Below are 21,008 nucleotides of genomic sequence, written 5' to 3'. Positions count from 1 at the left end.
ACCTGGTGGCATTGCTGTGCTCTGTATGGTTGAATGCTGCTTCCAGCTTCTTTTTCCAACTTTGGAGCTTTAGCTGTTTCTTCAGTTCACTTTTTGTACAGCTATTTTTGCTTTGTGGTTTTTATGGATGGTACAACATTTTTACACAATTTATGCACAGGCATTTTTAGTCTGGTTATTTTTGGACAGTTGGCAACCCTGCTATGCATTCACACCCATCCCTAACTGTCCCTTTGTAAAGAAAAGTCTGCATGATCAGATTGCTCTTTACTACTAAAACATAATGTGAAATTCTTGTGACTGTAGTAGCACTTCTAAAGACTATATTAGAGCTAATATAGCCTTTCCAGATATATGCCAGGAGCCAAATGTTTTAATAATAAGTTCTTCATAGGTCTTAAAGGTAATTTCCCTTCCCTCCCCCTGCCCCCTTTCAAACTCTTTCATTTATTTAATACTTCACATTTGCACTCATCCAGTAAACTACTCTGCTGAAGACCATATCTGTTGTCTTTTTGTAAATTGTAGGTTTGAAGCAGTACTGTTGTGGAACTATAGAAACTGCTAATATTCTTTGAATTTCTACTAGCATTTTCATATGAAAGATTATTTTTTGCTCTAGAAATTAATATAGGAAAATAGTAGAATGTAAAACTGATCACAAAGTGAGAACAGAGCTTACAGATATACAGTTTAAATAATTTGCTTTACTTTTTAAGTGTAAAGTAGAAATGTTGTCACTAGGGCATTGCATTAAAACCAGGACAGAGAATAAAAAGGTAATGAATCCAGCTGAGTTCAGCAGCTTTCAGATGCATTCTGAGAGGGGGGAGAACTACCAGAGGCAAATGATCAATGTGGGCATTTTTGGCCAAGGGAGTCTGTCTTTTAAGTTTGATAATTTAGGTCAGGAAAGAAGTTAAAAGGCGAGAACCATATAATGCCAAAATCAGATTGCTACTATGAAATTTAGAAAAATGTGATTGCTATGGAGGCAGTGGAATACAGAGCACTTTTTAAAGAGGAAAACAGGTTGTTGGATCATATACGAAAAAGGAGAAATGACTTATTGTTTCTTCTAGACTTCTGTTAACAAGTGGGAATAATATCTGTGAAGCTCTGTTAATGGAGAAGCAACGAAGGACTTAAATTATATTGGGGTGACTTCAGAAATATATTTAATCTCTCAAAAATAAGGCCATTTCTACACTTAGGGTTTGTATTTGAAATGGATCCCCTATTGCGAATATTAATAAGAAATATGCCTATACGAAGTATCAGGCACTGCATTATATTTGTGGAAAGATTTTTGTCATAAAATAATCCTTTTATGTACGGAAACGAGTTTGCTGTAAAAAATCCAAAAGTAAGCTGTGTTCTTTACATAGACAATTCCATTTTCACTCAGCTTTTTTTTCAAACTCTTAACATATCAAGAAGCTTTTGACAGATCAGTAGAGGTGATAAAGCGATGACAAACACCAATACAATAGTAATACTTAGTTACTTGATGAAAGGTCATTTCAAGGACAAAGACAAGATAACAAATGCTATACATCTGATATACAAATATTAAGATATACAAATATTATTATGTACAAAGATATACAAATATATTGTATCTGATATACAAATATTAAGAGCCACATTCCATAGTTACTCTATCCTATCAGAAATCAAAAGGTGAAAAAAAAATTCCAATTTGAAAAGAAGGGGGGATGCATTTGGAAAGAATTCTTGTTGTCAGATGGAGGAAAAGTTTTGTTCAGTGGTTTAGTCTAAAAATCTCCTTCTAAAAATAAGCTAAAAGAAAGAAACTCTGCCTACTTAATTGCATGCATACAAGTTGTTCATAATCATACCATTTCATTTGTAGAAGGAATAGGATCATGCATATATTGAGTTTGATCACACGTGACTCTAAGAATCTATTTGAAAGTTGATGGAATAGATCAAACAAGACTATTCTAATCTCTGTATCTAATGCATGAGGCATCCTGACATAACCACTTTTTCCAGCTAGCAAGAGGGCACCTAATCAGAATAATTCATGTATAGCTTATTTTTTAATTGGTAACAGAATATTTTGACAAAATATAAAGCAGCTCATTAAATAGAACCAGATAAATATTTAAGTTTCTCCACCAGCACTGGGGACTAGACCTTTGTGCATTGAAAGACCAAAACTGTCTGTTCTATACTGGATTTTCAATAAGCACTTATTTGATGTGTAGTAATTTTCCTGTGGAACTTGCATATCTGTAAATAGTTTCTGAGTGTAGGGTGTTTTGTTTTGTTTCCTAAAATGTTTGTGAAGAACTGGTATCGCTACACCTAATTAGGTCTGAAATAAGGTCTTTTATACAACCCCTTTTCCCCAGATCATAATTCAAAGTTTTAATTAAAAAAAACAGGTGTGCAAAATGTTGATTTTTCCCTCAAATTGAGATGTGGGTTTGAGATTGGAGGGGAATAAAAGGATGCATCTCAAAATGCAGCTCTACTCTGATAAGCGTTGTCAGCATGCCAGTTTGTGGGTATCTGTTTCTCCACTACATGAGATGCAATCTGGAATTTTTCCACCATCACTGACATACCAAGCAAAGGACTAATGTACCAAATTAGACCCTGAAACCTGTGCAACCCTGTCTGCTAATGCAGATACTGCTTGTTGTAAACTAGTAAACTATCCTATTGATGATGCACAAGGTAGAACTAGAATCCAGCTCGCTCCATAGGGTGAATTTCTGAATGTTCAAAACTTTTATAACATCTTTGAGTTTTACAATGAAATTGTTAATGCAGGATTGTTTAGTAAGCCTTGCTGATAGAAAACTGGCATTATAGGAAACACAGCTCTGACAGTTGAAGCTTCATTGCAAATACCTGGAGATGGCTCTAGTTTGTCTGCAAAATAGAACAAGGTTGCATTTATCCCACCTTCCCATATCAGAGGTGGGAGAAGCTTGTTTGGGCCAGGATGAATAAAGCCAACCAAAAACACTACCTCCCTTCCTGATGAAAGTTGGGCCTCTTGGGGAATTAAGTTGGTTACCTTTTTTGGAGCTAGGAAAGAAACTTTTCTTTCCCAGTAAGTTGGCCTGGGCATTAATGCTGTGTGTGTTGCCTGTCTTTCACTTAGCAGCCCAGGGACCCAATTGGTAGGTTATAAAATTCATTTTGCTACAGTTTGGAAGGTTATAGGCAATTATTCAACAGGAAGTACAATTAATATAGATTCTCTAAAGTTGATTTGTGGAAGGCTTCTTGTAAAAAAGATAGGAATTTGGGTTAGGACAAATGACTGGTACAATTTATAGACTACTCTTCTGTCTGCTCTTCTTTACCAGTGCATGAAGGAAGACCAGTAGGGTCCTGCAGCAGTTAATGAAGTAGAGATAGCAGTTTTCTATCACGTGGCATGGATTACAAAGGAAAGATTATCTTCGCTGGAGAAGTTAATGCTAGACAGTTCCTAGAGGTGTAGGGAAACCATATTTCTTGAATCTCAAAACAGGATAAATCTTCCTTCCCCTTGCTGTCCAGCACACAGCTGTTTCTGAGCTCTGCTGACAGTGGAGCATGCTGATGACTCTGTGGGAGAGGCACTTCAATCAGATGTCCCATCAAGTTTCTTCAAATGAGTACTTGTCTAACAGAGAGGTTTTTGAAAATGGGGCATAAATTAGGTGTATGGTCATCCTATGGAGATATTATTTAAAGCTGTGGCTTAGTTCATAGAGAAGTAGGGCTGGAAAAGACCTCATCTAGTTTGAGCACCTCCCTGAGGCAGGATCATCCCTATCCAAACCATTCTATACAATTCATATTCTAAACTCTACATAAGACTACCATCTACATAAGGCTACCATCAGCCTTGACGCAGCACAGACCTAACACCCTAAATTGCCACAGGTAAAGCAGGGAATGATTCATAGATTCATAGATGATGGCAGCCAACATCCTGCTTCTGTGAAATGTTGTCAATATATGCTCAAGAGATTCCAGGTAGAGGGCCATGGCCCCTGCTACAGAGGAAAGCAAAAACCCCTATAGTCCATACCAATTTGACCATGAGGTAAAATTGCTTTCTGACCCCAAATATGGCTGTTGGTGTGACCCTGAGTAGAGAGGCAAAACCCTCTAGCCAGGAACCTCCTGGCTTTGATCCCAGCAGGAGCATTGGCACACCCCAGTCAAAATCCCCAGCTTTGGCTGTAACTAACACCCAATGCCTCTGAGGGAGACTTAAAAACACCCTGACCCATGTGGCAGAAAAGGGGTGGGGGTGGGAGGCAGGGATAACCAGCAAAGCACAGAAGCATGGTAAATACCCGTGATAGAAAATAGGCATAGCTACACCTAGATCATCCCTGACCAGTGGCTGTCCAACCTCTTCTTGAACACCTTCAGTGATGGAGAGTACACAACTTCCCCAGGCAATCTGTTACTATGCCTCACTATTCTACTAGTGAAGAAGTTTTACTGGCTATCCAGTCAAAATGTACTTTGCTGAAACTTCAAGCCATTGGTCTGTGTCTTTCTCCAGTGATAGAGAAAAGGTGCTTTCCCTTGCCTTTGTGGCAGCCCTTCAAGTATTTGAAGACTGCTATCATGTCCCCTCTTAAGCTTTTCCTAGAGCTGAACATGCCTAGCTCCTTCAGTCTCTCCTCATATGATTTGCTTTCCAAATCCTGTATCATCTTTGTTGCCCACCTGTGGACCCTCTCTAACTTCTCCACAGCTTTTTTTTTCATTGTGGAGCCCAAAACTACACACAGTACTTCAGATGAGGCCATGGGTGACTGGTGCTGCCTTAGTCAGGGGGGGCATGCGCCACCCCTGCGACCAGTCCTGCTGACCACGGGGGGGGGGGGCGGTTCCCCGCAACCAATCCCACAACGGATGATCACTGCAGCCGCTTCTAGGAGTGGCTGCGGTCACTTCTGGGAATGGCTGCAGTGATCAGCCGGCATTCACCGGGGGGGGGGGCACTGGTGCTCCCGCTGGCCCCCCTGCCCATCGCCTAAGTGGCAAGTGCAGCTGATCAGGGGGTATACCAGTGCTCTCAGGGGGTGCACATGCACCCCTGTGCACCCTCTATGTGTCACCACTGAATGAAGCCTAACCAGTCCCAAGTAGAGAGGTATTATCACCTCCCATGTCTTGCACCTAATAGTTCTGTTGATGCTAATATCCTAATCCTAAAATTGCATTTGCCTTTTGTGTGGCTGCATCACCCTGAAGACTTGCATTGAGTCTGTGACCTACCAAGACTCCCAAGTACTTTTCCATAGAGCTGCCATCCAGACAGGTGTAACTCATTTTATATTTGTGTTTTTGATTATTCCTCCCAAGATGTAGCACCTTGCATTTGTCCACATCAAACTTCAGCCTGTTAGATTGAGTCCAACTTTCCAATCTGTCGAGATCTTTCTGAATTGTGCTCCCATACTCCAACATGTTCACAATTCTTCCCAGTTTTGTGTTGTTTGCAAACTTGCTTAAGAAGCTTTCTATGCCAGCATCCAAACTGGTGATAAATGCATTGAACAGTACCAAGCCCAGGACAGACCCTTGTGGGACTCCCCCCACCCCCCCTTGAAACCTCCTGCCATTCTGACATGAGCCCCTTAATAATTACCCTTTGCTTATGGCTATTGAGCCAGTTACCTATCCACCTTGTAGTAGTTTTATCTAGCCCAAATTTCTCCAATTTGTTTTCGAGAAGGTCATGTTGGACCTTGTCAAAAGCCTTTCTGAAATCCAGATACAATGTAACCACAGCATTTCCCTTCATCCACCCAAGTAGTTACTTTGTGAAAGAAAGAGATAAGGTTTGACAATTTGTTTTTCAGAAATCCATACTGGCTGCTTGGGATCAGCCTTTCCTCCTCCAGATGCTCCCCTCCTTAGGACATGCTCCAGTAATTTCCCCAGTATTGAGGTGAGGCTAACTGGTCTGTAGTTCCCTAGATACTCCTTCTTGCCTTTTTTAAAGTGGGGCATGATATTGTCCCTTGTTCAGTTCTCTGGTACCTGGCCCATCTCCCATGACTTCATGAGGATCATTGCCAAGGGCTCTGAGATTTCCTCTGTAAATTCTTTCAGGACCCTGGGATGAAGATCATCTGGCTCTGATGATTTGAATTCATTCAGACTTAACAAAAGCTCTCTGACCATCTTTTTTTGTTATCCCTTCCCTCAGTTTGCCCCCTTCCTTATCCACATAATCCTTATTACGTGTCTGGCTGCAGCTTAATTATTTTGTGAAGACTGAGGTAAAGTAGCTGTTGAGTAGATCTGCCTTTTTTGCATCTTCTATTAAGAGTCCCCCCTGGCTTGTTAACAGAGAACCCACAGCTTCCTTGGTCCTTCTTTTCTGACCAGCATACTTACAGAACTTCTTATTGTTGTCCTTAACCTCCTTTGCCAGGTGCAGCTCATTCCTTATATTTGCCTTCCTGATTTTGTCCCTGCAGATTCTTGCTATGCTCAATTCTTCCATTGCCTACCCACTTTCCTGTTGCATTTGAGGCATTTAAGAAGCTCCTTGTGCAGTTACATTGGTCTCTTGTCATTCTTCTTGTGCTTCCATTGTTTTGAGAAACTTTCTTATTGAGCTTCCAGTACTGTGCCCTTTAGAAGCCCCCAGCCCTCCTGGGCACATTTATCCTTCAAACTGTCCTTTCATGATACTATGCCTATTTAACTCGAGTCAGATGAAAGCTACCTTTTGGAAATCTAGCATCCTAATTTTGCTTACTTCATGCTTTCCCTGTCTCAGAATCTGGACTTCTATTGTATTGTGTTCACTGTGGCAGGCCAGTAGGGGGATGCTTCTGTGCTGAGCCGCCCACCTCACTGAGCCCGACTGCCTTCCAGGCTCCGAGTGCCTCCCAGGGGTTGCCTCATGTCTAGCCGAACCCCCTTCCTGGAGTACACCTGCTAGCCTGGGGTTAGTGCCACCACCACCTGGGGTCTGGTCTGATCTTGGCACTGTTCCCCCTGGGAAATGCAGGCCTAGTAGTCCTTGAGGGTACTTGACCCACTTCAAGAACTTGGGGTGTTTCCCTCAGTCTGAAGCACAAACAGTAGTCTCCCTCAGTTAGCTGAACCAAGGGGACCCCAAAGCACAATCTAGACCCATTCCCAATAAGTCTCCCATGCTAGGTACAAAGGAGAACTTTATTGGTTACAAGGAGTAGGTTTGGAATAGGGTACAGGTTGAGCAGTGTCAGAGAAATCCCATAGAGCAAACAGGATGGCTGGGGTAGCCTTTGATCATGCATCTGAGTTACTGCAAGCTACATATCTAGTTAGATCTCAGGTAGGTTACTCACGAGTATCATCCAGAGGCAGGTAGAGATTCCCTCTGGAGGCAGGCAGTTATTTTGATCATGAGTTTCAAGAGAGCAAGTTTCAGATGGTCCAGCTTTTCTCTCTCTGAGTTTCCATCATGGCTACTCCCCTCCTCCTGGGCAGTCCTAGACCTTATGATCTCATTTACCTGGTCCAATGGAGGCCAGCACCTGTTGGCTGCCAGCCAACCAATTTGAAATGCATCACTGGTTGCCGGGCAGACTGGCAGGGTCTCTAGAACAATAGGGAGCCCAAGCCCCTCACCTAGGTATGTGATACCAGTCATGTAGGGATAAGGAGCAGGTTTCCTCCCTACCTCAGGAATGTATCCAACTCAGGGTTACTGAAAGAGCCCATAGGATGTCTGCCCTTTGCAGTGCCCATGTTAACTAAATGTCAGATAGCAGAGTTTTTGGGGAGAGACAGAGGTGGCATTCTGCCACATTCAGTTCCTTCTAACTTACCCATCACTTTCACATACTTCATCAATTCTTCCCTGTTGGTCATGATAAGATCCAAGATAGAAGATATAACTAGAAGATAATCTACTTTCTGGAAGAAAAAGTTATCCTCCATACAAGTTAGAAACTGGCTTGACATTTTTTTGTTTTGGCTATGTTGTTATTCCAGCAGGTATCCAGAAATGTTGAGTCTCCCATCTGTACCATCCCATAGCTTTTGGATAGATTTGTCACCTGCTTGAAGAGTGCTACCTCCTCTTTTTATTAGGTAGCCTATAATAAATCCTCACCATTATTTTGGTGCTGCATCTTTTACCTTTCATCTTCACCTAAATGCATTCAATTTTGCTGTCTTCCTCCTAAACTAGGGAACAAGTAAAGGTGTTTCTGACATACAGGGCAATGCCATCACCTTTTCTCCCTACCCTGTCTTTCCAAAACCAAGTGTAACCCTCAATGTCAACAGTCCACTCATAAGAGCTGTCCCACTAGGTCTCAGTGATGCCAATCAGATCATAGTTCTTTTTACAGGCTGCAGCTTCCAGCTCATCTTGTTTATTCCCCATACTTGTTGTATTTGTTATACATGCATTGGATCTATTTGCATTTTGACTTCCTTGCTTCCCTTTTGCATCACTTGTTGCAGTCCTGTAGTTCTGTGGCTCTCTCCCACAGTTAAGTTGCTTTTTCAAGTCCTTTTCCCTCTGGACTGTGCTCTGTTGCTGGAGGGTTTTGATTACCATCCCCCATGTAACCTAGTTTAAAGCCCTCCTTTCTAGGTTGGTCAGATGTTGTCCAAAGATGCTTTCCCCTGTTCTTATAGATGGATCCCATCTCTTGATAGTAGTCTTCCAAAGAACATCTGTCCATTGGTGAAGAAGCTGAAGCCTTCACGTTGATACCACCATCTCAGCCATGCATTCACATGCAGGTTACAGTGGTTTCTGTTTGGACCCTTGCCTTCACAGGAAGAATCGATGGGAACACCGCTTTTGCTCCAAGCTCCTTAATACTCTTGCCAGCAGCCTTATAGTCACCACTGATTTGCTTAGTGTCATTCGTGGCAGTATCATTGGTGCCTACATGGACAAGCAGAAAGGGGTAGTGGTCTGAAGGATGGGTGAGCTTTGGTAGTCTTTCTGTGATGTCCTAAGTTTGAGCTCCAGGCAGACAAAACACTTCTTAGGCCCACAAATATGGATGACAAATTAGTGTTGTCCTCTGCACAAGGAAGTACAGGCACTCCTCACTTAACGACCAAGTTCCGTTCCTGCAACTAGGTCGTTAAGTGAATTGGTTGATAAGCGAGGAGCCGCCCCTTGATACTGCGTGCCTTGGCTTCAGACGCCGCGCTGCCGTTTCCACAATACGTTTCGTACGTATTGTGGAAACGGTCCGGCTCTGAGCAGCAAAGTGCTCCCCTGAAGCCAGGGCTGGTGGGAAGAGGATGCTGAGAGAGGGAAGGAGCTGGCACCAGGGAGCAGGAGGGAAGCTCGGCCCCGGCAGGCAGAACTAACCACCGCCCTTAAACCCACCCTCCAGACCCACGCGCGGGGCTGCTCTGCGCCCTGCCGGCTGTTGTCGCATGGGGCTGGGGGCATCGCTCCCCCGGCTGCTGTGACCTGGGCTGGGGGTGTCAAGCCTTCTGTGGGGGCACTGGGTACTGGCTGGGCTGGGCTGTGCCAGTGCACCGGCGGGGAGCAGCCCGGCTGGAGGCTCTGGCACCTCTGGCTCGGGGTCAGACCCATGCCATAGTTGGGGCACGAAGGTATTTTACCCCGTGGCCGCACTGGCACGGCCGGGGAGGGGGCTGCCTCCTCTGGAGCGGGGCGCCCAGTGCTGCTGCTGCCCTGGCCCCCACGAGGCCCCAGGCTGGGGCGGGCGAGTCCTAATGGCATCAGTGGAGCAAGAGCCCACCCTGCCCTCGCGCTCTGGGCCGGCGCCTTCCAGCGGGCGGGCATGCACGCGTCCCGGCCCTGCGGCCCCAGCGCTCCCGGCCCCGGGGCCGCTCCAGGACCTCCGCCCTGCTGCCCTTGCGCCTGCAGGCAGGTGGGAGCCGGCGGAGCTGCCCCGGCCCCGGCAAGGAAAGCCTGCTCTGTGCGCCCCGCCCTTCCCCGCCTGGGCCGCGAGCGCAGCTGTCCGCCCCGCTGTGCTGAACACACAATACCGACTGCTCGGAGAGCTGGTTGTAAGTCCGCGCGGTCGTTAAACAGGTAAGTCGTTGAGCGAGGAGTACCTGTAATCAACCATCACCACTCTTTCCTTTTCCTTTTTCCTTTTCCTTTTCTGTGCAGTGGTCCTGGAGTTAAATGATATAGCTGGTATCTTGTCCTCCTGTGGTGTTTGGGGTAAAAGGACTGTTTAAAGAATTGCTGACAGTAATACAATGCACTTTCCCTAGATGGAATAGCAATAATTACTTGTTTTAGGCTAGGGCTTGTGTACCTGCTTTCAGTTTTGGGAACGGAGCAGGAGAATACCAAAGCCAGCATTTTTGGCTGACACATTTGTGCTCTTAATAATAAAATAAGTGGTTGGATTGAGGCTTTTATATTGAGGGGGAAAAAACAAATGTGCTAAATATAATTTATAGTTGGTCAATGTTTATACATAAGTACATACACAGTATTTCTTTTATTCTACATTTTGTGCTGCCGTCTAAACCCAGTATAGGAGATTGTAAATCCTATACTAACCATCAAATGTAAACGTTTTAAAATTTAAATAGCTAGCTTGACACCACACTATTTTAATAACTTGACACACAAGCATGTGTGGGAGTATCTTAGTAGTAAAGACATGCTCCAGTTGTGTGCTATATTTAGAGTGTAAAAACACTCTAGAGTGGTGATGCTTTTCACCAAAAAGGGGGCAAGGGAAAAGCTCAGAAACATCTATTTATATAAAATGTCTTTGCTTCCTTTGTCCCTTTATATCCAATCTTTTGTATTTACTTTGTTTTATGATGGTTATGGAGTATGGCTTTGTTTAATGTGAGGAAGCTGATGCATGGAATGAACAACCAGAGGATCTTAATGAGGTGGACATCTGGACCCAGTGGCAAGGGAGAATCCTAGGTAACAAGAGAACCTCCATCCTGTTGCATCCTTTTCCTGTCTTTACAGATCCTAATGTTTCTTTCTGCCTGATCCTCTGTTGAGGACTTGGAATTGGGCTGTAGTTTGTCTGGAACTTGCCGTCAGGCCTGGTTGCCATGGGTGACCCTGCCAGAATTGAAAGACTCCAGATGACATAACTCTGAGGATTATTGGGACATGCAAGCCTCTCCACCACTGCAAGGTTTCAGTTTAGGTCTTCTAACTTAGAAGAAGTTTGGTATGCCATCAAGAAAACCAAGAACAACAAGGCTACTGGACCGGATGGCATACCTGCTGAAATCTTCAAGGCTGGCTGTGAGGAACTGGTATTGAGACTCCACAAATTTATTCTTTGACTTTGGAACAATGAGGAATTCCCTAGTGGACTTGAGAAATGCCAACATAGTGTCTACCTTCAAGAAAGTCTGTGTGAAGGAACTATCGAAGTATTGTTCCCCTTTCCACAGCAGGGACATTCCTTGCCCACATCATCCTGAACCCTCATCATCTTGCTGAGGAAGTCCTACTGGAATCTTGATGTGGTTTCAGACATTCCCATGCAGCAATTAACATGATCTTTGTTGCCCATCAAGACCAAGAAAACTGTTTGGACATTGGAACTTATATATGGACTTCATTGATTTCAATAACGCCCTTGACTCAGTCAGTTGCAAAGCCTTGGGAGAAGTACTGGTCAAATTTGGATACCCTGAAAAATACACGAAGGTCCTGATACTTCTCCTGATATTAGATGACGGGGATCATTTTTGTAGCAGATTGGAGACTGATCCATTTGTCATCCAAACTGGGAGGCAAGCAAGGATGTTGTTGCCTCAGGTCTGTTCTCCACACTTTTGATCATCATCCAGATCCTCCCCTCCGGAATCGATATTGAATACTGAATGGATGGAGGGCTCTTTAGTCTACCAAAGTATTCAAAACAACAGTCATAGAAGCATAGAAAATTAGGGTTGGAAGGGACCTCACTCAGCAGGTCATCTAGTCCAACCCCCTCCTCAAAGCAGGATCATCCCCAACTAGATCATCCCACCCAAGGCTTTGCCTAGTCAGGTCTTAAAAACCTGTAAGGATGGAGATTCCACAACCTATCTGGGTAGCGTGTTCCAGTGCTTTACAGCCCTCCTAGTAAGAGAATCTTTCCCAATATGTAACTTAAATTTTCCTTGCTGCAACTTGAGGCCACTGCTCCTTGTTCTGTCATCTGCCACCACTAAGAACAGTCTAGCTCCATCCTCTTTGGAACTAGGTAGTTGAAGGCTGCTATTAAATCTCCTGTCAGTCATCCTTTCTGTAGTGGGGGACCCCACAACTGGACACAGTACTCTTCCAGTGCCAAACAGAGGGGAATAATCACTTCCCTTGACCCTGCTAGCAGCTTTCCTTCTAAAACAGCCCAGTGTGCTGTTAGCTGCCTTCACAACAAGGGCACACTGTTGACTTATATTCAGCTTATTGCCCACTGTAACCTCCATGTTTTTTTCTGCAGAGCTGCCAGTCCCCAGCCTGTACTGGTGCATGAGATTGTTCTGTCCTAAGTGTAGGACTTTGCACTTGTCTTTACTGAACCTCATGAGATTCCTTTTGGTCCAGTCCTCCAATTTGTCTAGGTCTCTGAATCCTAACCCTACCCTTCATTGTATCTACTACTTCTCCCAGCTTGGTGTCATCTGCAAAGTTGCTAAAGTTGTGCTGTATCCCATCTTCCAGTTTTTTTTATGAAGATATTGAACAAAACTGGCCCCAGGACCAACCTATGGGGCATTTCACTTGGTGTTGGCTGCCAACTAGACATTATGCCATTGAGGTTGAATGGTTATAAACTACTGCAAGACTGTTTCAGGCTGGACATAAGGAAGAATTTCTTTACTGTCCGAGCCCCCAAGGTCTGGAATAGCCTGCCGTCGGAGGTGGTTCAAGCACCTACATTGAACACCTTCAAGACTAAATTGGATGGTTATCTTGCTGGGATCCTATGACCCCAGCTGACTTCCTGCCCCTCGGGCAAGGGGCTGGACTCGATCTTCCGAGGTCCCTTCCAGCCCTAATGTCTATGAAATCTATTACTACCCTTTTGAGCACAATGATCTAGCCAGCCTGCTGTCCACCTTAGAGTCCAGTCCATTCATCTAGCCTGTACTTCCTTCACTTGCTTGTGAGAATTTTGTGGGAGACTGTATCAAAATCTTTGCTGAAGTCAAGGTATATCATGTCCGCTGGTCTCTCCACATCCACAGAGCTAGGTATCTCATCATAGAATGCAATTAGATTGGTCAGGCATGACTTGCCCTTGATGAATCCTTGCTGACTGTTCCTAATCACCTTCTCCTCCAAATGCTTAGAAATTAATTCTTTGAGGACCTTCTCCATGATTTTTTTCAGGATTGAGGAGAGGCTGACTGGGTTGTAGGTCCCTGCATCCTCCTCCTTCCCATTCTTAAAGATGGGCACTATATTTGCCCTTTTCCAATCATCCAAGACCTCTCCCAATCACCATGTGTTTGCAGAGAAGCTGGGCACTATCTTTGAAATCACATTGGTCAACTTCCTCAGCACCCTCAGGTGCATCACATCTGGCCCCATGGACTTGTATACATCTGATTTTTCTAAATCGTTCCTAACCTGTTCTTTTGCCATTGTTCAGGGGCAACACGTAGGGGGTCCATACAGGTGCATGTGCACCCCCTGAGCCTGGCAGTGCACCCCCTACAAAAAGGCGCTGCCAACACTTCCTCCCCCACCTCCCCCCTGCCGCTGACAGTGCCAGTAGTGCGTGCAGGAGCTCCACACTTACCACCGCTGTGCTTCCTCTGCTGTGAGCACAGCTGTGCCCCCCAGCCACTAGGGGCGCACATAGTTCATGCCACTGTTGGCTGCTCATCTCCTCCCCAAACTACTGCATCTCTTTGCAGAAGCCTGCTAAATTTTGGGTCTTTCTCTCAATATGGAGAAAACTGAAGTCCTCTATCAGCCTGCTCCAGGCCTCAAATGTGACCCCCTTTTCAAATTATCATTCAAGGGAAAGACCCTGGAAGTAGTTGAGCACTTCTTTTACCTTGGCAGCCACCTTTCTCAGAGAGTGAACACTGAGGGTGTCCAGCATAGGATCCAGTGCATAAGTGCCTTCTTCAGGAAATCACTTCAGCATGCTTTTCTGGAGACTGCAATCAATAAAAAATACTAAGATCCAGGTCTACAGTGCATTTGTTTCATCATCCCTACTCTGAGTCATCGTCCCTATTCTCCTTTATAGATGCGAAATGTGGGTGACCTACCATTATCATTTTGGGGGGGGAGCAGATCCTGGAGAGATATCACCAGTGATGCCTCTGGAAAATCCTTTGCATTAAATAGGAAGATCACCACACAAATGGTAGCATCCTTGCTGAAGCGAGAGTTACCAGCATTGAGTTGGTGATCCTCAAGCACCAACTTCACTGGACTGGACATGGCATGTGGATGCCTGATAGGGCTGTGCAAAATGGCTGTGTTTTGATTTGGTTTTGGAATTGGCCGTTTCGGAGGACAGTGATTCAGTTTGGTTTTTTGGATCAGTGTTCTGTTTTGTTTTGGTCAAATCTGTTTTGGAGATTTGGCTCTGCCAATTCTCCTCTGAATTTGTTTCGAATGGGCTGCAAGTTTTGCACAGCCCTACTGCTCAGCCAGGTTGGGTTTGGAGCTGGGGACTGCAGGGCCCTAGTGGGGAGCAGGATGGGGCTGTGGGTGGCTCGTCCAGGGGAGGGGAAGGGCCGCTGCTCTCTGTGCAAGCGAGGAGACCCCTGCATGAATCTCTGATCCCTGTCATGCCGGGTTGCGGGGCAGGGGAGCAGCGCAGATCGGCGACCAAGCCTCGTGGTCCCTGCTGTGCAACCTGGCTCTGCAGGGAGCAGAGATCCATGCTGGGGGTCTCCTCACCGCCGCTGCTCACCCTGCACTTCTCCTGCTTGTATGACTTGGCTCCGCAGGGAGCAGAGATCTGTCCTGGGGGTCTCCTCGCCACTGCTGCCAGCCCCATGCTACCCTGGATCTCTGCTCCCTGCAGAGCCAGGTCGCGTGGTAGGGACCAGCCCTGCCACGCTCTGTGGCCTGGCTCTGCAGGGAGCAGAGATCCACTCTGGGAGTCTCCTTGCTGCTGCTACCCACCCTCTGCAAAATTTCCTGAAACATTTTGGATGTCTCATTTCATTTTGGAAATGTTTTGGAGCCTTCTATTTTGATTCAGATTTGGTGTTTTGGGTGCCAAAACGGCCTGAAATGCATCCAAAATGAAATGGCTGGCAAAATTTTGCACAGCCCTGATGCCTGACCCTCAACTCCCAAAACCAAGTGCTCCAATCCTAGTTTAGCTGAAGCTTGAGATGTCATGGCAGCCAGAGGAAACAGTTGAAGGATACATTGAAGGCATACCTCAAGAAAACAGATGCTGACATCAAGAGCTAGGAGGAGATAGCAGCTAACCAACTTGGGAATGGTGCCACAACCTCAACCAAGTGGCAGCCCACTTGGAGGTAGCGCATCTTGCCCTGAAAGCAAAGAAGGGCAAGACAAAGCAGAGAAGAAAAAGCGGAGGATGGAAAAGAGAAATCCTGGTCTATGACTTACTCTCTCCTTGGAAAGATCTGCAATTTCTGTGGGCAGAATTGTGGCTCAAGGATTGGACTTTTAAGTCGCCTTAATACCTATCAATGAGCCACAGTAGAGATCATCCTTGAATCAAGGGAATTGCTGACTTTAATTTCAAACTGTTGCTAAGAGCAGTCTGTATTTTGAAACTAAATGGAAGGGATTTTTGGCAGTAATCTTTGCATTAGTTTTGACTGATAAGCAGGGATCCTGGTTTTCTCTTATTTGATAAGATCTCCAATGTTTTGATTAAAAAAGTAACCCAAAATCCACATTTTCCCATGATTTAAGATGAAATACCACTGTATATCTATCTGTATATTAGTGGTGTTTCATTTAAACCATAAAAAAATGCGGATTTTGGGTTACTCTCTTTAATCCAAAAATTGGGAATTTTTTTTTTTGTAAAAGAGAAAACCAGGATCCCTGCTGATAAGGAATCGCGTTTCTTGACAGACCCATTCCATTTTATTAACTATTTTATAATTGTTCAGAACTGTGTACACAAATAGAGTGGTGTGGTGAACATTCATATGCTAGTGCTTTAAAAATAAACAGCTTTTCTTAAATTGCAGGTTCCATTTTTGTAGTAAAATATTCCAGGCAGTACATGTTGAAGAGGTTATTGCTCTCTTTCATTGCCTGAAGTTACTTGGGCTTTGGATTCATACCTTACACCTTAACATCATCCAAGACATGATTAATTTTGTCCAAAAAGGTATTGTGTGATATGTCATTGCTTGATCTAACTAGGTCCAAAAATTGATCTTGAATATAATGTATAATGGTTTGCAAGATGGCCAGCTCTAACAGCAGGGTATTCAATACCAGCTTTAATTCAATATCTTCTCAAATTATAAATCTAGTTTTCTTTTTGGAAAAGTGGAAGGAAATTTACTGGGTTCTCTGTCTCTTATAACACATGAAGTATTTGAGGGAAATCCTGCCTCTGTTGAAGTCAATAAGGATTTTATTTCCAAAGAGAAAATATTAATTATTGATATTAATTATTAATAATAATACCTTAAATGTAGAATGCAAATTTTTACATTTGTTTCCATAGGATTTTTTTTTTTTTTGGCTTGTGAATATTCCAGATTCATCAAAATTAATTTGTCACTATTGAAAGGAAATATCTCTCTCTCAAATTCCTTTAATTGGTTAAACCATTGATGTGGCAAGCTTTATACATCAAATCTATAAGTAGTAGTTTTGTAGTTAGTCTACCTGTAAAACTGGCATTAAATCTTTCAGCAAGAGGAGATCAATAAATGTTTCTTTCTTGACAGATTACAGAGCTTTTGGATGTTTCAATGGAATTGGGATGCTTCTTAGCTGGCGCACTGATCTCTTCTCAGGGGCACATGGTTACTGAAGAGATCATGTCCTGTATTGAACCAATAAGGGACTTTCTTGCCATCATTTTCTTTGCATCTATAGGTAATCTAAAACATAATTTAAAAATTTATGAATTTACATAAACTTGTGTGGGGAGGGAAATTTTTGCTTTGTATGAATCTATTAGAATATTTTCTTAAGTGTGAAGTTTGTATAAATGTATTATATATTTTAAGTATAGCATTAAAATATTTTATGAATGTGTAAATTAAGTACGTAATGTTAAAACTCTGTAGTCCTGTTTGTATTAGGGCTGTCAAATGATTAAAACATTTGATCGTGATTAGTTGTATGATTAATAAAATTAATCACAATTAATTGCAATTTTTAATCATACAGATAAAAACTCACCAAAATTATGTACAGAAAACTGCAAAATTGTGCAGGTACTTTGTATGGTTGTTGTTGGGGTGGTGTGTATGGGGGGGTTTGGAGCCCAGGGAAGAGAAATCCCTATATGCTCTGGCAGGATGCAGGGTACTGTGGGTCAGGAGTGAGGGATAGCAGCAGGGCTGTGGTGGCTGTGGCTTGAGAGTGAGGGGCAGGGGTAGGGCACGGGAATATCACTGCCTACCCCCCCTCACAAGTATCCTCTTTTTTTGAAACTGGAAATATGGTAATGCTACAGGAACACAGCCCAGTGGCGTGTAGAGCAGTGCCCGGCAGGTAAATCTGTTGTGGGGGAGGGTGGTGGGAGAGGGAAGAGGCAGGGGGCAGATTGAGGCCCCCATGGTGAGGGAGGGAGTGGGACAGGGGCTGGGGTGAATGGGGCCCTGGGGCCGGGCTGGGTTGTGAGACTGAGCTGCAGGCGTCTTGACCAGGGGTGTGGGGGGACATGGCTCCCTGTTGCTGTATGCACCCCTGGGGGAAGCAAGAGGGCATGTGCCCCCTGGATTTATGCATGAGGCAGAGGCGGGCTGTCCACTTTGGGCTGGGGTCCTGCACCCTGGTGCCTTTGCCCCAGGAGCCACATGATGCCATGTTGTGCCTTCCACCCTGGTTAGGCAGGGGACATGCAGCCAGCATGTGGCTCCTGAGGCAAAGGCCGCAGGGCACTGAGTCCCAGCCCTCCTCCACCCTGCACACAAATCTGGGGTGCCACAGGATCCCCATACCTCCCATGGGGGTGTGTGCAGCGGTGGGGAGCCATGCTCCTCCTACCCACTCCTGGGCAAGTCTTCTTTGACTCCATCCCATGACCTGCCCTGGCCCCAGAGCCCCATTCATCCTAGCCCCTGCCTCTGCCCCACTCTCCCTCACTGTGGGAGCCTTGATCTGCCCTTCCACCCCTTCCCTCTTCCCCCAGCCCCTTCCCCTTCACAGGTTTACCTGCTGGGCACCACTCTGCACACTGCTGGGTTGCATTCCTGGGTGTGTGCATGCTGTGGTTGCTCATCTGTATGTGTCTGTGTGCGTCTGCCCCCCATGCCTTCCTGCTGCAACAGCCTAAAACCCACATCTGGGCTGCCCTGCGGTCCTCTGCATTGCCAGCACTGCCCCGTTGGGCAGCCCAGAGGCAGTGGTGACAGCGGTGGAGCATGGTGTGCGCTCCAAAACCACGTGTGATTAATGCGTTAAAAAAAATAACACAAGAATCAATTACCATGTTCATCACGCACGTTAATGGCAGTTAATTGACATGCCTAATTTCTATTTAATCAAGTAACTGCTAACCTTTGAGCTACTTTAAACAAATAGCTGAAATACCTTAAGGTAAAAAAGTTTGTCATTTTAAATCCTATATTCTGCAGAAGGATATTTATTACAGCAAAAAAATGGTTCTTATTTATTAAAGTTTTATTTAGGTTAGGTGAAAAACTTGAATATGGAGTTGAGCATTTTTGTTGCAGTTCTCTTTGTTTAGATGCAATACATAAACGCATACCTGGAAAAGGAAGAATCAAACAGGAGGTAGTTTCTTTGCTTGTAGCTCCCAGGTGCTTTTAGTGAGCACTCACCCCAAAAACTGTATGTTGTTGTAGAATTTCACTTGAAGCATCTTCAGGCTTTGTATAGAACTTCCTTCTCTGTTTCTCCAACTTCTCTCACTTCCAAGCACTCACCCTTATGCAAACACTTCCCAGGGGAGGGCCACCCGCTTGGTGAGAGGGCAGCTGGACAGGCCCTATAAGGAGAAACTGAGGGACCTGAACCTGTTCAGCCTCAGAAAACGGAGGCTAAGGGGGGACCTGGTGGCTGCCTACAAACTCATCAGGGGAGATCAACAGCAAATAGGTAGAGCCCTTTTCTCCCCAGCACCACCTGGGGTGATGAGGAACAATGGTAATAAGCTGTTGGAGAATAGGTTTAGGTTAGAGGCAATTTTTTACAGTTAGGGTGGCCAAAATCTGGAACCAGCTTCCCAGGGAAGTGGTCCTTGCCCCTACCTTGGGCAAGTTCAAGAGGAGGTTGGATGATCACCTGTCTGGGGTCTTGTGAACCCAGCATTCATTCCTGCCTGTGGCAGAGGGTCAGGCTAGATGATCAGGTCCCTCCTGACCCTAGCTACTATAAAACTATGAACTTCACTAACATAATTCAGTGCCTGAATACCCATACATGTACCTGTGTATTGGTTTGTTGGCCATTATTCGGCATAGAAGCTTAAACTGTTTCTTACAGCTCTCTTAAAATGAATATTCCCACCAGTTTTAATGACATGTTGCCCAATCTGCAACAGTAATTTACTCAAATCAGTCAAATTGCAGATTAGCTGACTCTTAAAATGAATCTTTAGGTGGGATGGGGAATTTGTTAGACTAGAGTAAAACTTCTGGGTCTGTGTAAGTGACTGGGTTGGAACAGTCGTTGCTAAATGTTCTCAACTGAGCTGTTAAAACACATCTCCATGATATAGTAGTTATTACCACCTTAGAACCTAGTCATACACCAGAATTGTTTAATGTTAAGTACTGTATAAGAACAAAGCAAGTTGTAAATTTGTTGGGGCAGGCTTACTATTAGTGTAAAAGAAGACAACAGGTGGACACAGTCAGACAAGGGAGTAAAGGAAAATGGTGAGATATTAGGCAGTATTCTGTCCACCCTAACTAGTAACAGACAGTAGCTATTTCAAATGTTACTTCCTGTTCTGTTCTTGAATGATAAGAATATCCTTTTGAGCACTGCAATATCTCTTCCTTTTGTGATATTAATTTAGCAGTAATGAACCCCAAAATGTTTGTAGAGCTTTACAGAGAATAAATCTGCTCATGGAGGAATGGATGCATAAAATGTATGATGTTACTTCAGAAGAAATATGATATGTACATTAGCAGTTCACAAAAAGGTTACGGTGCTAACTATCTTACTTTTAAGTGTCTCATCTATTAAATGTAAAAAGCTTAAATGGGAGTATGGACTAGAGTTCAAGAGTTTGTGGAAAGAGGTTGGTTGTGAGAAATTGTGTGATGTAACATAAAACTATTTGTGTAGGTCATTGTGAGAAGTGTGTGGGGGGGAAGCATGGAGGTTGAAATTTCAAGGTGTTTGGGTTTTTTGGCATTCAGGCTTCATGTTTATCTCCTCTGCACTACAGTTTGTATAATGTGTTTTATATATCCCAATACTTTATTATCCAAAGTAATAAAGTTACATAGAATTTAAATAAAGTATTATCCAGACAAATAACAGCTTAGAGGAAAGGTAAAAGTATACTTTAAGACGTTGGAAAAGAGGGAGTTGTTATTGGGATTTTCTTCCTCTTCTAGAGCATCTTGCATCAAGGGTAGCTTGAATAGGTGGTGGAACAGAGAGGAAAAAGGCCACTGCTGAATGAGCAAGATATTCTGTTGTAGAGAGTAAAGATTTGGATCTTGAGGTAGCTTGGTATATCAGTCAGGTATATTTAATTTCTATCGCTGGTAAAATAAAGGACCGCATATAAAAATATAGTTCAACTGGAAAATTATAGTAAAAATTGGGAGGACTTCCTAACTCATTCTGTCCTGAATCCACATTAGAACTGGTCTGTTTGCAGGGAAAAATAAGTCTCATCACTGGCCCTGCAAATTCACCCTGAGATCTAAAATTTAAGTTAAATGTCACC

At 44.1% G+C, this 21,008-nt stretch overlaps 1 protein-coding gene across 5 annotated transcripts in view; it reads left to right on the top strand.

The window, feature by feature from the left end:
* The window catches only part of TMCO3 (transmembrane and coiled-coil domains 3), a 61,177-nt gene that overhangs the window by 31,659 nt on the left and 8,510 nt on the right, over positions 1-21,008 (top strand). For 3 of the 5 annotated variants that reach the window (XM_059721055.1, XM_014600469.3, XM_006272464.4), the window contains exon 11: positions 16,852-17,002. The exons of 1 other annotated variant lie outside the window; for it this stretch is intronic. In XM_059721055.1, coding sequence (XP_059577038.1) covers positions 16,852-17,002 — 151 coding nt within the window. Of the gene's footprint in view, positions 1-16,137; positions 16,281-16,851; positions 17,003-21,008 lie in introns of those variants that run through there. One more of the 5 variants, XR_009459197.1, reaches the window with a different exon arrangement.

The sequence above is a fragment of the Alligator mississippiensis genome, chromosome 1, assembly GCF_030867095.1.
Source record: "Alligator mississippiensis isolate rAllMis1 chromosome 1, rAllMis1, whole genome shotgun sequence".
In the NCBI taxonomy this organism is placed as follows: Eukaryota; Metazoa; Chordata; order Crocodylia; family Alligatoridae; genus Alligator; species Alligator mississippiensis.
The sequence above is the reverse complement of the archived record's forward strand: the minus strand, read 5'-3'. Positions and strand labels throughout refer to the sequence as shown.